The 18,278-nt window shown below is 43.9% G+C and overlaps 1 protein-coding gene across 1 annotated transcript; it reads left to right on the top strand.

Moving 5' to 3' along the window:
- Nucleotides 1-239: 239 nt before the first annotated feature.
- LOC311119587 (tyrosine-protein phosphatase non-receptor type 21-like) lies at nt 240-17,243 on the top strand. Its single transcript, XM_084194259.1, has 9 exons — nt 240-452; nt 680-761; nt 1,017-2,530; nt 3,215-3,349; nt 14,111-14,329; nt 15,484-15,612; nt 15,780-16,014; nt 16,229-16,389; nt 16,620-17,243. The coding sequence occupies exons 1-9, from the start codon at nt 411-413 to the stop codon at nt 16,746-16,748; spliced, it is 2,646 nt and encodes an 881-aa protein (XP_084050385.1). The 5' UTR covers nt 240-410; the 3' UTR covers nt 16,749-17,243.
- The last annotated feature ends 1,035 nt before the right edge of the window (nt 17,244-18,278 follow it).

Here is an 18,278-nt window from a genome sequence, read left to right as displayed (position 1 = left end):
CCGCGGCCACCCGTCTACAGTACAGGTCTCCTCAGAGAGCCAACACCCTCTCCTAAAAACCAACCAGAGCCCTCCAAAACACACTAGCTACATTTAAATGACGTGCACCAATAATCAACAATCCTCTCCTCAACACTTTCGAAACATTTTGTATTTGGGTGAGGAGAGATGATGTATGTGAAAGAAAAACGTAAGAAAATGAGTTCTCTCCTGAATACTGCTCCCGTCTTTCAATGCGATGAAGGTAGATTTAATTTAAGAGAGAAGAGTTGAGCTGAGCTATTCAGCCTCCCTCAAACTACTTCCCCTGAGTCCCTTTCAACTTGAAAGAAAGCCTGTTTGTTTCTACTACCTGTTTGTTTCATTGTTGTTTTTATGTTCCTGTTCTCAGCCAAACCCAGCCTACTGCTATGAACCCAGTGCGACGGCAATCCTCCACCAGGATGTCTCTGGTACGCTGGCAGTGAACCACAAACACACACACACACACACACACTTTCTTTCTGAAACACACACGCTCACCCTCTAATCTAGGGCCAGTGAAACGCAGCACATGACAAACATCCCTGGCCAGTGCTTCAGCACACTATTAGATTTGTGTGTAATTCCATGCTGTTGGGCTGCATTAAGATCATGTCTGTAGTAACTGAATCATGTTGTTTGATCCCCCTCTGTGCAGCCAAAGCCCCCGGCCTACATGATGCCCCCGCCACAGATGCACTACAATGGCCACTTCACTGAGCCTTACACATCCTCACAAGGTACCTATAGAGTTAGGTCTGACCTTACCAAGATCACTGGTGTTTCATCTATATTTTTAATCATCATCATGCATCTATCTGAGCCCTGTTAATGAACTCTGAGATGAGGGTGAATGTCAGCTTACTGTTTGCTGCACCCAAATGGAATCTTTATTTGAGCTTAGTCATGCAACAATGCTTTGATTGATGGATTATTTGAATGGGTATAATGTAGTTTTAACAAGACCTTTGTCTTATCTTTGTCCTACCTCTCAGACAACCTGTACATGAACAGTCAGAACGGCTACTACTACCACTCCCAGACCAGCCTGGACTGCTCACCACTCGAGTACGGCAACAGTGGCGGTGGGAACGTGCGGCTGCGTAACGGCAGCGTGTACAGTGCCCACAGCACCAGCTCCCTCACCAATCCCCAGCACTACATGCAGCCCTCGCCCATGTCCTCCAACCCCTCCATCACAGGAAGTGACATCACCCGGCCCGACTACGTGCCTTCGCACCGCCACAGTGCCCTCATCCCCCCCTCCTACCGCACCACCCCAGACTACGAGACGGTCATGAGGCAGAAGAACCAGGGAGGTGGAGGGGGGATGGTGCAGGCCTACGAGCACCGCCAGAGCCACTCCATGAGGAACCTGCACATTGGGAACTCGTACGCCTACAGTAGGCCGGACCCCCTGGTCTACAGCCAGCCTGAGATCAGAGGAGAGCATGGTGGAGGAGGAGTGCACCACCACTACTCCTTCCACCTCAACTCCAGCTTCCACAGCCCCTCCCCGTACCCCTACCCCACAGAGAGGAGGCCAGTGGTGGGGGCGGTCAGTGTGCCCGAGCTGACCAATGTCCAGCTGCAGCAGGCGCAGGAGTACCCTGCAGCCAACATCATGAGGACCCAAGTGTACCGCCCTCCACCCCCCTACCCATACAATGCCCACCCGCGGCCCGCTAACAGCACGCCAGACCTGTATCGCCACCTGTATGTAAGCAGTAGCAACCCGGACTTGATCATCACGCGGCGCGTGCACCACTCTGTCCAGACCTTCCAGGAGGACAGTCTGCCTGTAGCCCACTCCCTGCAGGAGGTATCTGAGCCCCTGTTCATGGCTGGACCCCCACAAAACGACCCCCACCAGCAAAACGCACACAAACGCAACTCCCTCGAGATCGCTGGCCTGGCTTACAGCCTGAAGGGCATGAGGGTCAAGGAAAGGACTGTATCTGTCTCGGCTGCTGACATCCCCCTTCTGGCCCCGCATGGTCCCTCCTCAAGTTCCCAGCTCAACGTGTTCCTGGAGCGGACCAAGTCAGACGACGGGGGGGAGGGGAAGGAGGACGTGCGCTACGGCCACAAGAAGTCCCTGTCGGACGCCACCATGCTGGTGCACAGCAGCGAGGAGGAGGAGTTTGAGGATGAGAGCGGACGCCATACCCCCAAATCCTACGATGCACTATTGTCTGGGTCTGACCTGCAGCAGCTTCTAACCAATCTGGGCCAGATTCCCCTGGAGCCCCCGCCCGCATATCCCATTAGCTCCTCCCTTGACCCTGTCCTGTCAGGCCTCCCGGCGTATCAGGTGCACACACTGATCCAGGAGGCGGAGCCAGTGAACCTGTTGGCGGGTGGGCAGCCTGGCAGGATGGTTCCCTCGGTGTCTGACGGTGACATTAGTGGGCAGAACAAACAGAAGGCCAAGAAGGACTTCATCAAGAAGAGGCCTGTGTCAAACATTCCTGCTGGGAAGAAACCCATTGATGGCCTGCCTCCTGCCGTGAGTCTTACACTCTCTCCTCCGCCATAGTATCCTTTGTTCCACCATAGTAGGTCCAGTCTCCACTGCCTCACTCGCTGTCTGTGTTTTTAGTGTAGTTTTTTCAAAGTAAATTTGACTACTAAATTTGACTAGAGGTGTCCGTGTGTATTTCATAGTTCAAGGAACAGCTGTTACCCAATCTTCATGTCATGGAGACTCTTCTTAATTTCTTTGTCAGTTAAAATCAGTTTTTCCTCATAGCTAAGATGTCTGACATTTGAATGATCTTATCATTTACACCACAGTGTCACACAACACATAGTGGAATGTCCCAAAGGCCAGGAGTGGGCCATGCTCATTTCAACCAATAACAAACACTCTCTGTTGGTCAGGTGACTAAACATGTGACATCATAATCACTCCTAAACTCACTGATCCACCAATGCAGGGGTATTCTGGGTAGTTTCAGGGCAGTTGGGTGTTGCAGACCAATTCACCATGACACCTTGTGCACCTGTAGCTGAAAGGAATGTGGCTGGCGACCTCAATAGCTGGTCTGGTAGCATTCCACGGGAAGGCACAACCAGGCTATGTCGTTTCTGTCCCTCCCCCTCATCTCCCTCACTGACACTGTCAGCTTCATCCACACTCACTCTTTCTCTCTCCCCTCTACCTCTCTCTCCCTGTCCTCCGTAACACCAGGGCATGAAGAAGCGGGCTGAGCTGAAGAAGATGGGTCCTCTGAAGGTGGCAGCCCTCAACGGCCTGACCCTGTCCAGGCTGCCCCTGCAGGAAGGGGGCAATGACGAGCCTGAGAAGGCCTCCAACGACGAGCGGGTAGGCACTGGCACTGCTCTAGACTAGTGTTGTCCCTTTAACACTGTTTATTTTGGTTTGCTGAATGGGGTTTCTTTTATGCTTCGTTTTAGTAGGAACCTCTTCAACGCTTCTTGTGTGTTTTGGTTTGCAGCTAGAGAGACTGGTTTTGAAACCACCTATGCGCAGAGGCAGTGTGGTATTTTACATGAACAGTATTATAGAGAAGGGTTGCTCTAGCTCTAGGGGTGGATACTGTAATGTTTTCTGTAGAATCTAGACATTCATACTGCTTTACATTTGCAGAGTTTATGCATGTTGTTGAAATGGATTTGATTGCCAAACAGAACATCAAGCAGGCAGAGTAATGTCTTATCCAACTGTAATTGTCTTGCATCTATTGCAATTTCATGGTTTCTGGAGTCAAAGGAATGTCATGGTTCCTTTGACTCCAGAAAGGTTGTTTGGCACAGCTTCATCGTGCTTAGTGACATCTGTAATCCAAAAGAACTTGATGCTCAATCCACTCTTTGAGTAGTTCGAAGAGTTCCTTGGGAATCTGCACATCCTCCTCCTGTTGAATGTGTTTGTCTGCACAACGTTTCACAGCCCCACCCACGCCATCTGGTGCCCCCTTCCCGTGGGCCTTTTCAGAAAGGTTCCAGGTGATTTGTTTGAATACACAGTGCCAATCAAAAGTTTGGACACACCTACTCATTCAAGGGTTTTTCTTTATTTGTACTGTTTTTTTACATTGTAGAATAATAGTGAAGACATCAAAACTATGAAATAACACATATGGAATCATGTATTAAACAAAAGTGTTCAACAAATCAAAATATATTTTAGATTTTCGATTCTTCAAAGTATCCACCCTTTGCCTTGATGACAGCTTTGCACACTCTTGGCATTCTCTCAACCAGCTTCACCTGGAATGCTTTTCCAACAGTCTTGGAGTTCGCACATATGCTGAGCACTTGTTGGCTGCTTTTCCTTCACTCTGCGGTCCGACTCATCCCAAACCATCTCAATTGGGTTGAGGTCAGGTGATTGTGGAGGCCAGGTCATCTGATGCAGCACTCCATCACTCTCCTTCTTGGTCAAGTAGCCCTTACACAGTGTGTTGGGTCATTGTCCTGTTGAAAAACAAATGATAGTCCCACTAAGCGCAAACCAGATGGGATGGCGTATTGCTGCAGAATGCTGTGGTAGCCATGCTGGTTAAGTGTGCCTTGAATTCTAAATAAATCACCAACAGTGTCACCAGCAAAGCACCATCACACCACCTCCTCCATGCTTCATGGTGGGAACCACATATGCGGAGATCATCCGTTCACCTACTCTGCTTCTCACAAAGACACGGCGGTTAGAACCAAAAATCTCAAATTTGGACTCATCAGACCAAAGGACAGATTTCCACCGGTCTAATGTCCATTGCTCGTGTTTCTTGGCCCAAGCAAGTCTCTTCTTCTTATTGGTGTCCTTTAGTAATGGTTTCTTTGCAGCAATTTGACCATGAAGGCCTGATTCATGCAGTCTCCTCTGAACAGTTGATGTTGAGATGTGTCTGTGACTTGAACTCTGTGAAGCATTTATTTGGGCTGCAATTTCTGAGGCTGGTAACTCTATTGAACTTAACCTCTGCAGCAGAGGTAACTCTGGGTCTTCCTTTCCTGTGGCGGTCCTCATGAGAGCCAGTTTCATCATAGTGCTTGATGGTGTTTGCGACTGCACTTGAAGAAACTTTCAAAGTGCTTGAAATTTTCTGTATTGACTCACCTTCGAGTCTTGAAGTAATGATGGACTGTCGTTTCTCTTTGCTTATTTGAGCTGTTCTTGCCATAATATGGACTTGATCTTTTACCAAATAGGGCAATCTTCTGTATACCCCCCTACCTTGTCACAACACAACTGATTGGCTCAAACACATTAAGAAGGAAAGAAATTCCACAAATTAACTTTTAAGAAGGCACACCTGTTAATTGAAATGCATTCCAGGTGACTACCTCATGAAGCTGGTTGAGAGAATGCCAAGAGTGTGCAAAGCTGTCATCAAGGCAAAGGATGGCTACTTTGAAGAATCTCAAATATAACATATTTTGATTTGTTTAACCATTTTTTGGTTACTGCATGATTCAATATGTGTTATTTCATAGTTTTGATGTCTTCACTATTATTCTACAATGTAGAAAATAGTAAAAATAAAGAAAGATCCTGGAATGAGTAGGTGTGTCCAAACTTTTGACTGGTACTGTATGTCAGAGTGCTGAGTAGGTACATGTTCTTCTTGTTTCTGTATTGGGTGACGGGACCATCGCTCATCGTGTGGAGTGTCATGATTTGGGATTCTTGTTCTTGACATCTCCTAGGACAGGCTCCAGGTGAGCCCATACTGCTCTCTCATCATGTCTAAGGGAGTCAGATATGGTGGCGTAGGACTGGCTTCCCTCTGATGTGTACACACCACTTGTATGGATCGTAGCCTGCTGTCTACTCCCCCAAGTGGAACGCCTGGATTTCTGTGGTCAATTTGCAACTGAGTCAGCAGTAATGTGTCCTGATGATAAAGGAATTTGCTTGATAAAGGAATCTGCAAATTGACCCTCAATTAAGATAGATTAATAGATAGTAGTTATTTACGTAAACATATTTTCAGTATTAGCTGCTTGATGTGCTATACTATAAAACAAAAAAAACTGACAACACCCTTACCCTACAAACACTTGTGTTTTTACTTAAAAGGAGATATGATGCATTTGTGTGTACAAAAACGATGTACAGATTAATAGACAACTTAATACAAAGACAAAAATTCAGTACAGCCGTTTAGTCATGGTATAACCGGAATTTCTGGTCACTCCGAATGTTCATTTTGGTTACACCGTATGACTTTTCTCACATAAACATGTTTTAGAGGCAACTGCTTATGCACCCATGTGAACACTTGACTTTGACATCAAGGATGCATCTTGATTATCGAAATAAAATATACGCTTTTCAGATAATTCAACATTTTAATAGTTTTTTAGCGGTCGCACCGAATGATCAGATGTTTGGGGTAAAACCTGACAGGGAGTGGAAATGTAAACTTATCAAAGATTTACGAGAGACTTGCTAACCTTTATTCTTAACTAAAGGGTATCTTATAGGGATCTTAATGATGTCACATGAGTACCATGAGATTTGATCCAAAATGGTGACTTTATGTCAGTTGCACCGAATTATAATCATGAAGGCTATTTTTCCGGACAAAAGTATTAAAGTATTTAAAACCTTTCTGCCTAAACTGTCTTACCCATACAGACGTATAGTGCAATAGACCCTTAAAAAAACATGCCAGAATAATCGTTTGACAGTTTTGTTATGATTTGAGATGTTTTATTAACATTTATATAGATTGCTTTTGTCTTTGGACACATTTTTAACTTTAGAGCACCGAAAGTAACAGGTTTTCTTTCACATTTAACCATTAACTCTTTTAGGACTCAAAAAAAGAGAAAGGGCATAGTTACATAACATAAAATGTGTATAAATTGGTTGTTGATATTGGAAAATATTTCATTCGGACACCAAAATATACACGTCATTTACTTTCCGCAATCTTGAGTGAGGCACCCTGACAATGGTGCCTCCGTGCCTCACAAATATCACCACACCATCTTGGCCAATGACTACTCCCGGTCCTTTCCACTCTTGACAGTCAACTCTTGTAGTACACTTTGTTTCCAGTCTCGTACTTCTCATCTGTGGGTCGAAGCTGTTTACGCAGAGCCCTGCGAATTGTCTCTGAACTCTCTGCTTCAGTGAACGCTTTTCTCGCTGCATGTAGTGCTGAAAGGTGCTGTCCCACCCATGCACTCACACTGGTCCCTTCTAGTGCTGGTGGCTTGTCAACCAGTACAGAGGGAAGATTAGGGTTCTGCCCGAACTCTAGTTGGTATGGGCTGTAGCCATTTATTTATATTTTTTATTTAACTTTTTCTTTAACCAGGCAAGTCAGTTAAGAACAAATTCTTATTTACAATGACGGCTACCAAAAGGCAAAAGGCCTCCTGGGGGACGGGGGCTGGAATTTAAAAAAAATATACACTACCGTTCAAAGGTTTGGGGTCACTTGGAAATGTCCTTGTTTTCCATGAAAACATATATGAAATGAGTTTGAATAGGAAATATAGCAAAGTTAATAGGAAATGTAGTCATTGACAAGGTTAGAAAGAATGATTTTTAATTGAAATAATAATTGTGTCCTTCAAACTTTGCTTTCGTCAAAGAATCCTCCATTTGCAGTAATTACAGCCTTGCAGACCTATGGCATTCTAGTTGTCAATTTGTTGAGGTAATCTGAAGAGATTTCACCCCATGCTTCCTGAAGCACCTCCCACAAGTTGGATTGGCTTGATGGGCACTTCTTACGTACCATACGGTCAAGCTGCTCCCACAATAGCTCAATAGTGTTGAGATCCGGTGACTGTGCTGGCCACTACATTATAGACAGAATACCAGCTGACTGCTTCGTCCCTAAATAGTTCTTGCATAGTTTGGAGCTGTGCTTTGGGTCATTGTCCTGCTGTAGTAGGAAATTGGCTCCAATCAAGCGCCGTCAACAGGGTATGGCATGGCGTTGCAAAATGGAGCGATGGCCTTCCTTCTTCAAGATCCCTTTTACCCTGTACAAATCTCCCACTTTACCACCACCAAAGCACCCCCAGACCATCACATTGCCTCCACCATGCTTGACAGATGGCATCAAGCACTCCTCCAGCATCTTTTCATTTGGTCTGCATCTCACAAATGTTCTTCTTTGTGATCCGAACACCTCAAACTTCGATTTGTCTGTCCATAACACTTTTTTCCAATCTATCTGTGTTCTTTTGCCCATCTTAATCTTTTCTTTTTATTGGCCAGTCTGAGATATGGCTTTTTCTTTGCAACTCTGCCTAGAAGGTCAGCATCCCGGAGTCGCCTCTTCACTGTTGACGTTGAGACTGGTGTTTTGCGGGTACTATTTAATGAAGCTGCCAGTTGAGGACCTGTGAGGCGTCTGTTTCTCAAACTAGACACACTAATGTATTTGTCCTCTTGCTCAGTTGTGCACTGGGGCCTCCCACTCCTCTTTCTACTCTGGTTAGAGCCAGTTTGCGCTGTTCTGTGAAGGGAGTAGTACACAGCGTTGTACGAGAACTTCAGTTTCTTGGCAATTTCTCGCATGGAATAGCCTTCATTTCTCAGAACAAGAATAGACTGACGAGTTTCAGAAGAAATTTATTTGTTTCTGGCCATTTTGAGCCTGTAATCGAACCCACAATTGCTGATGCTCCAGATACACAACTAGTCTCAAGAAGGCCAGTTTTATTGCTTCTTTAATCAGCACAACAGTTTTCAGCTGTGCTAACATAATTGCAAAAGGGTTTTCTAATGATCAATTAGCCTTTTAAAATGATCAACTTGGATTAGCAAACACAACGTGCCATTGGAACACAGGACTGATGGTTGCTGATAATGGGCCTCTGTACACCTATGTAGATATTCCATAAAAAATCTGCTGTTTCCAGCTACAATAGCCATTTACAACATGAACAATGTCTACACTGTATTTCTGATCAATTTGATGTTTTAATGGACAAAAAAATTGCTTTTCTTTTGAAAACAAGGACATTTCTAAGTGACCCCAAACTTTTGAACGGTAGTGTGTGTGTGTTTTGTGTGTTATTTATTTATTTATTATATATATATATATATATATATATATATATATATAGATATATATATATATATATATATATATATATATATATATATATATATATATATATATATATATATATATATATATATACACACACATACACATACACACACACACACACACACACACACACACACACACACACACACACACACACACACACACACACACACACACACACACACACACACACACACACACACACACACAGTGGGGAGAACAAATATTTGATACACTGCCGATTTTACAGGTTTTCCTACTTACAAAGCATGTAGAGGTCTGTGATTTTTATCATAGGTACACTTCAACTGTGAGAGACGGAATCTGAAACAAATATCCAGAAAATCACATTGTATGATTTTTAAGTAATTAATTTGCATTTTATTGCATGACATAAGTATTTGATCACCTACCAACCAGTAAGAATTCTCTCTCACAGACCTGTTAGTTTTTCTTTAAGAAGCCCTCCTGTTCTCCACTCATTGCCTGTATTAACTGCACCTGTTTGAACTCGTTACCTGTATAAAAGACACCTGTCCACACACTCAATCAAACAGACTCCAACCTTTCCACAATGGCCAAGACCAGAGAGCTGTGTAAGGACATCAGGGATATAATTGTAGACCTGCACAAGGCTGGGATGGGCTACAGAACAATAGGCAAGCAGCTTGGTGAGAAGGCAACAACTGTTGGCGCAATTATTAGAAAATGGAAGAAGTTCAAGATGACGGTCAATCACACTCGTTCTGGGGCTCCATGCAAGATCTCACCTCGTGGGGCATCAATGATCATGAGGAAGGAGAGGGATCAGCCCAGAACTACACGGCAGGACCTGGTCAGTGACCTGAAGAGAGCTGGGACCACTGTCTCAAAGAAAACCATTAGTAACACACTACGCCGTCATGGATTAAAATCCTGCAGCGCACGCAAGGTCCCCCTGCTCAAGCCAGCGCATGTCCAGGCCCGTCTGAAGTTTTCCAATGACCATCTGGATGATCCAGAGGAGGAATGGGAGAAGGTCATGTGGTCTGATGAGACAAAAATAGAGCTTTTTGGTCTAAACTCCACTCGCCGTGTTTGGAGGAAGAAGAAGGATGAGTACAACCCCAAGAACACCATCCCAACCGTGAAGCATGGAGGTGGAAACATCATTCATTGGGGATGCTTTTCTGCAAAGGGGACAGGACGACTGCACTGTATTGAGGGGAGGATGGATTGTATCGCGAGATCTTGGCCAACAACCTCCTTCACTCAGTAAGAGCATTGAAGATGGGTCGTGGCTGGGTCTTCCAGCATGACAACGACCCGAAACACACAGCCAGGGCAACTAAGGAGTGGCTCCGTAAGAAGCATCTCAAGGTCCTGGAGTGGCCTAGCCAGTCTCCAGACCTGAACCCAATAGAAAATCTTTGGAGGGAGCTGAAAGTCCGTATTGCCCAGCGACAGCCCCGAAACCTGAAGGATCTGGATAAGGTCTGTATGGAGGAGTGGGCTAAAATCCCTGCTGCAGTGTGTGCAAACCTGGTCAAGACCTACAGGAAACGTATGATCTCTGTAATTGCAAACAAAGGTTTCTGTACCAAATATTAAGTTCTGCTTTTCTGATGTATCAAATACTTATGTCATGCAATAAAATGCAAATTATTACTTAAAAATCATACAATGTGATTTTCTAGATTTTTGTTTCCGTCTCTCACAGTTGAAGTGTACCTATGATAAAAATTACAGACCTCTACATGCTTTGTAAGCAGGAAAACCTGAAAAATCAGCAGTGTATCAAATACTTGTTCTCCCCACTGTATGTATGTGTATATATATATATATATATATATATATATATATATATATATATATATATATATATATTAGGACAAAACACACATCACGACAAGAGACAACACTACATAAAGAGAGACCTAAGACGACAACATAGCATGGCAGCAACACAAAACATGGTACAAACATTATTGGGCACAGACAACAGCACAAAGGGCAAGACGGTAGAGACAACAATACATCACGCGAAGCAGCCACAACTGTCAATAAGAGTGTCCATGATTGAGTCTTTGAATGAAGAGATGGGGATAAAACTGTCCAGTTTGAGTGTTTTTTTGCAGCTTGTTCCAGTCGCTAGCTGCAGCGAACTGAAAAGAGGAGAGACCCAGGGATGTGTGTGCTTTGGGGACCTTTTAACAGAATGTGACTGGCAGAACGGGTGTTGTATGTGGAGGATGAGGGCTGCAGTAGGTATCTCAGATAGTGGGGAGTGAGGCCTTAGAGGGTTTTATAAATAAGCATCAACCAGTGGGTCTTGCGACGGGTATACAGAGATAACCAGTTTACAGAGGAGTATAGAGTGCAGTGATGTGTCTTATACGGAGCATTGGTGGCAAATCTGATGGCCGAATGGTAAAGAACATCTAGCCGCTCGAGAGCACATTTATCTGCCGATCTATAAATTATATCTCTGTAATCTAGCATGGGTAGGATAGTCATCTGAATCAGGGTTAGTTTGGCAGCTGGGGTGAAAGAGGAGTGATTACGATAGAGGAAACCATGTCTAGATTTAACCTTAGCCTGTAGTGTTGATATGTGCTGAGAGAAGGACAGTGTACTGTCTAGCCATACTCCCAAGTACTTGTATGAGGTGACTACCTCAAGCTCTAAACCCTCAGAGGTAGCAATCACACCGGTGGGGAGAGGGGCATTCTTCTTACCAAACCACATTACCTTTTGTTTTGGAGATGTTCAGAACAATGTTAAGGGCAGAGAAAGCTTGTTGGACACTAAGAAAGCTTTGTTGTAGAGCGTTTAACACATGAACATTGGGCTTTGATTGCAAAAAACTCAACGCACAATCTAGGGCTGTTTTCCAGTCACATCCATTGTCTTGCTTCACTTTCAGCATGATCTCTGTGAGTGTTTGATTATGTCTCTCCAGAAGTCCATTGCTCCATGGACTGAATGCAGCAGTTGTCTTTACTTCCATTTGGAATTTCTCAGCCATTTTTCTTATTTCATTATTATTGAATTCTCCTCCATTGTCACTGTACAATTTCTGGGGCAGGCCATGCACACTTATCCAGGAATGAATGAAGTGCTTGACGATTTCACTGGGTTTCTTTGTATTCACAATGCTTCCAGCACTGAAGCGTTGGAAGTGGTCAATTATGTGAAGGTACCACACACTTGGTCCTAGCTCATGTAGATCTACAGCCACTGTTTCATTGTACTTGGAAGCCAGTGGCAAACCAACAGCTGGTCTGGGCTTAGGTTTGCTGTATTTCTGGCATGTCTCACAACTGTCAACTATCTACCGTAGAATGGAAATACTGTCATCATTATTCTCAGAACTGCTGAGTAATTTCTGAAGTCTGTCAACTGTAGCATGTCCAAACTGTTTGTGAAGTTTTAACAATACTTTGTGTTTTTCCTCAGTGGTCATGTTCACTGTGACTGTCAGAATCTCCATGTGCTCTATGTCCGTCAGAATCTCATTTTTGCATGGACTCTGTGTGATGTCTTTGTCTAAAATGTTTATACAATAGAGTTCAAGGGTCACTGGTTGTTTAACCATCACTGCCTTGTCATTTTTTATGTCTAGTACAGGCCCTGCCTTCTTGAGGGAAGCCTTGCTTAATAGTAAGGGAATATCTACAGGGACCACCTCTGTTTCAATGTGACACTTAGTCTGACCAATTTTTGCTGGTATCTTGACTCTCTAGGTAGAGTGGACGACTCTCCCATCTCCAAATTTGAAAGCTCTGTTGCTTGGTGTGTCAATCATATTTTCAGATTTAGTTCACTGACATAGCTATCAAGCCACTTTGCACCACACACTGTGCGTGTTCATGCAGTATCAATCACAGCAGATCCTAAGGATTCAACTATAAAGATCTCAGAAGCAGATTCGTTTGAAAACAGTGTAATGTTACACTGCTCCATCTGGGTTTAAATTTTCCTCTGTTATTTTAACTTGTTCATTTTTATGAGGACAGTCTTTAACCCATTGGTAAGTGCTTTGACAAATAGCACATGTTGATCTCCTTCCATACCTGTCCAGTGGATTTGTGCCAGGCAATGGCGCCCTCGTCTGGTTGTCTTGAGAACGTGACTTGTTGGCGCCTTTTCTCTGCTGCTCAGTGTATATGCCGCGTCACTCACTTGCAATCCATCTGTTATTGGCCCGACAGACGTCTTTTCACCAAAAATCCTTTTTAGTGCTGACTTCATTGACGCAAAAGTCAGCACAGTACAATCAGTCAAAGCCAACTGATTCTCCCTACCATCCAGACAGGCAGTATCTAGCAACTTGAATCTGGGAGAACCACGTCATACTTGCGCATCCTATTGTACCTCTGTTCGGAATCAATTATGTAGTCCGTCATTGCTACCGAAATGTCTCTAGTAACACTGTCAAAGTTTGAATATGCCTCGTAGGCACAGCCTTTCTCTTCTTTAAGAAACACAGAATCCAGTGCTCTGATCAAAGTTCTCATACCGTCATCCTTGTTCAAATCTTGCACGGATATTTCCAGTGCTGGATCTCTCGCTCTTCCCTTGAGCGATAATACCACCGCAAGTGCTTGCTTTTTCTTGTCCAGATTAGTAACCCGTGTCCAGATTCCAAGTAAAAAAAAATCAACTTTCATACGACCTCTTCTCGTCGAAGCGAGGTGGGACATTGTAGGTATTAACCATCCTCTGCTACCAATGTTAACTCAAAATGACACAACGACTAGGTTCCAGTTTAACAACGTTTACTTCACCGTATTACCGCAGTACAAAGTCGCCATCACACTCCAGGCCAGGTCCATCTCCCGTGAGACTACTGCTCAGACGTTCTAATAACAGAGTGATAGCACCGTAATAACAGAAATATAGGGATACTTAAAACATGAACTTAACAGCTATGAGGAAAAGTAACTTTATTTATTGCAGAGTTACTCACAACACTAGCGTTTCAATCATTTTATACCTACTGGAACAATTCCAGGTCTCTGTCATTAACCCTTGTCTGTGTCTCTCTCTCTCAGTGTAAGGTGCTGGAGCAGCGCATGGAGCAGGGCATGGTGTTCACAGAGTATGAGCAGGTGGCCAAGCGGCGTCCGGCAGGCAACTGCAGCATCGCCCAGCTGCCGGAGAGTGGTGAGAGGAACCGCTTCCAGGACGTGCTGCCCTATGACGACACGCGTGTGGAGCTGGTGCCCACCAAGGAGAACAACACTGGCTACATCAACGCCTCGCACATTAGGGTAATGGACACACTAATACCCTTTTCATAGTACCGTGCCGACCTGAACCCTACCATGCTGGCTTGGAAATGTTCTCCTCGCATTCTCTTTTCCTGCATGGTTCCAGCATTTTTATGGTGGATGCGTAACTAGTTCAGAGTAGTATGGCTTTGCTCGGCTCCATAGTGTGAACCAACCCAGTGAACCGACAATGATAGCTAAAAACACAGACCTGCAGGTAACTGCCAAAATAAAGGAAATACCAACATAGTGTCTTATTAGGGCGTTGGGCCACCAAGAGCCAGAACAGCTTCAATGTTCCTTGGATGGAGGCATTGTCATCCTATTGGGGCATAGCCAAAATAATGGCCTGCCCAGCATTTTTATACACAACCCTAAGCATGATGGGATGTTAATTGCTTAATTAACTCAGGAACCGCACCTGTGTGGAAGCACCTGCTTTCAATATACTTTGTATCCCTTATTTACTCAAGTGGTTCCATTATTTCGGCAGTTACCTGTACATACACCATACATTTATGAATGTCTTTGCTCTAGTGCAGTGTTTCCCAGGTCCCAGGTTAGGGTTAGCTTCCCATAAATGCCTCCTCTCCACTTCCTAGAAATGTTCTTCATTCCAGATGACTGCTGATGGCTTAGGGCTTTATGCATTCATTGTCTCTTTGATAAGCATTTTTAAATGGAGCCAGGATGTTTTCAGCACTTTTATTTCCATGACTAATCAACAACAACAAAATATCATGTTCTCTCTTGTCTCTCTTCAGCAGACATATAGTGAGCAATATGTTTGGAACATCAAAACACAATAAAATCACAGTATTGAATTGCAATACATATAGAATCGTGAGCATTGCAATACATATTGTATCCGCGCCTAAGTATTGTGTTAATATCGTATCGTGAGGTCCCTGGCAATTCCCAGCCATAGTAATAAGTGGCATGCAACGAATGAAATGTTTTTACTTTGTCATTTTGGGGAATTATGTATAGATGGGTGAGACATTATTTAATTGTTTATCCATTTTGAATTCAGGCTGTAACATAACAAAATGTGGAATAAGTCAAGGGGTATGAATACTTTCTGAAGGCACTGTAAATGCTTTTACAGCGGTTGAGGTCACTTATAACCATATCTCTCCTCGGGCATTTCCTAGATCACGGTGGGCGGAGACGAGTGGAGCTACATCGCTTCCCAAGGCCCTCTCTCCAACACCTGTCAGGACTTCTGGCAAATGGTGTGGGAGCAGGGCGTGGCCATCATTGCCATGGTTACAGCTGAAGAGGTGTGTGTGTGTGTGTGTGTGTTACACTGGACTTTATTATGTCTGTATGTCCATGGTTTGTTGTTACTGTTATTGCATGACCTCAGATCTAGGAAGGCATACTGCGCTTTAAGCAATAACATTACCCTTTGACCCTGGCTAACCTTTGGCCTCTAACCCCTTTGCAGGAGGGTGGCAGGGAGAAGAGTTTCCGCTACTGGCCACGGCTCGGCTCCCGCCACAACACGGTGACGTACGGACGCTTAAAGATCACCACGCGCTTCAGGACAGACTCAGGCTGCTACGCCACCACAGGCCTGAAGATAAAACACCTGCTGACGGGCCAGGAGCGCACTGTGTGGCACCTGCAGTACACAGACTGGCCCGACCACGGCTGCCCTGAGGACTTCAAGGGCTTCCTCTGTGAGTGGACCGGTTGGAATAACATGTATTCAAACCAGGAAGTCCCTTTAAGATAGGAAATCTCTATTCCAAGGGAGAGCAGGTCAAGAAGGCAGTTCCAGTCAAAGTTAAATGAGTGTTCAGTGATAACTTGAGATTTTGTGTTGTAAAATACTGTTTTTATTTAGTTTGGTTAATAGAATAAATAATTATCTTATTTCAATGTTATCCCCAGTGTACCTGGAGGAGATCCAGTCAGTGAGGAGACACACCAACAGCACCAGCGACCCAAAGAACACCAACCTGCCCGTGCTGGTCCACTGTAGCGCTGGAGTGGGCCGCACCGGGGTGGTCATCCTCTCTGAGATCATGATCGCCTGTCTGGAACACAACGAGGTAAACACCTAACTAACGTCTACATGTATATTACCATTACATTACTGGGCTATGTAGAAGGCCTAAAAATGAATAATGTCGCCAGGATTGAACCCTAGTCTATTCCATCAGTAATGTAGGCATTGATCACATCTCACCACAGTTTAGATCAATCGGCCCATGAACCAATCCAATAACATACTCCTTTTGTAAACCCGTGTCTGTGTCCTGTTTCCCCCTCTTTCCTCCAGATGCTGGACATCCCGACCGTTCTCAACATGCTCCGGCAGCAGCGTATGATGATGGTGCAGACCATCTCACAATACAGCTTCATTTACAAAGTCCTCATCCAGTTCCTCCGCAACTCCAGGCTTATCTAAGTGCAAACCTCAGCTCCCACAAACATTTGTTTTTTCGGGGACGAGGAACCAAGATTCTCCAGCCGAACTTCAGTGCGTTGGAGCAACTGTGGCCTCTAGCTCCGAAATGGTGGTGCTAGCAGATGGCCCTTTTTCAAAGTATTAATGGAGGCGAGACTGCAACCTGAGGAAAGGATCACAGGACTTTGTGTGTGTCTGCCTCTTACAGTATTATTGAGATTTCACTGTGGAGTTTTTACACTAAATGATTACTGACATGAAAGCCAGCACTTTTACAGTAGAGTACCTAGCTGTATATAGCGAAACCATGTTGAAGTTGCAATTAGAATCTAAATCTGATTTTTGCATTTCAATATAATTACAGATCTATTTTTATCACTGATTTTAGAGTTTTTACGATGTGTATGCTGGATGATGTTTTTTATGATGGACTTGACTAATGTTTTGATTTAGAATTCCTGAAGGAACTTAAAATCACTCTTTGATTACGTTGGACTGCTGTTTGTTGTCTGCTTGACCGTGAAAGATGAGAATGGTTACTTTAAAAATGAAATATATATTTGGTGCAGTGCACTTGCATCGGAGGAGTGTAGAAGTATTGCCATGTTCCTCCTGTGGTGGTTTAGGATTTCTCCTTTGCTTTTCTATTTGACCTAGTAATAGGTCTGACACTAAGACCATCATTATTTTGATTCACAAGAGGAGTTCATTTTGTTATGTTACCCAAATGGTACCACAAACCCCACTTTGGGGAAACCTGGGTCTTTGTAACCAAAGCGCTGTAGTCATTCTATAGCCACATACATCATGTTGAGTTTTTCAGGTGTCCACCAAATTATATTTACTGTTAAATACATATAACTTATGAAGTTGTCAGGTAGGCTTGAATATCTAAATATGATAAATCATTAGAAGAACTTTGTACATACACACACACCAAATTATGAAAGACAAGCATTGTAATTTTGAATTCCGTAAAGTAAGTGTGGAAGAGGTGAAAAAATGGTCAATCAACAATGACAAGCCACCGGGGTCTGCCAACTTGGATGGAAAATGACTGAGGATAATAGCGGACGATATTGCCACTCCTATTTGCCATATCTTCAATTTAAGCCTACTAGAAAGTGTGTGCCCTCAGGCCTGGAGGGAAGCAAAAGTAATTCCCCTAACTAAGAATAGTAAAGCCCCCTTTACTGGCTCAAATAGCTGACCAATCAGCCTGTTACCAACCCTTAGTAAACTTTTGGAAAAATTGTGTTTGACCAGATACAATGCTATTTTACAGTAAACAAATTGACAACAGACTTTCAGCACGCTTATAGGGAAGGACATTCAACAAGCACAGCACTTACTCAAATGACTGATGATTGGCTGAGAGAAATTGATGATAAAGATTGTGGGGGCTGTTTTGTTAGACTTCAGTGTGGCTTTTGACATTATAGTTCATAGTCTGTTGCTGGAAAAACATGTGTTATGGCTTTACACCCCCTGCTATATTGTGGATAAAGAGTTACCTGTCTAATGGAAGCC

This window comes from Coregonus lavaretus (genome assembly GCF_964263955.1).
Source record: "Coregonus lavaretus genome assembly, contig: HAP1_SCAFFOLD_7855, whole genome shotgun sequence".
In the NCBI taxonomy this organism is placed as follows: domain Eukaryota; kingdom Metazoa; phylum Chordata; class Actinopteri; order Salmoniformes; family Salmonidae; genus Coregonus; species Coregonus lavaretus.
This window is presented reverse-complemented; position numbering and strand designations above follow the sequence as displayed.

Excerpts from the sequence above, each read along its gene's own strand:
- LOC311119587 (XM_084194259.1), top strand. The coding sequence starts at position 411 with ATGAACCCAGTGCGACGGCAATCCTCCACCAGGATGTCTCTG. Across the intron at positions 14,330-15,483 it reads TCAACGCCTCGCACATTAGG|ATCACGGTGGGCGGAGACGA; the intron begins GTAATGGACACA and ends GGCATTTCCTAG. Across the intron at positions 15,613-15,779 it reads CCATGGTTACAGCTGAAGAG|GAGGGTGGCAGGGAGAAGAG; the intron begins GTGTGTGTGTGT and ends ACCCCTTTGCAG.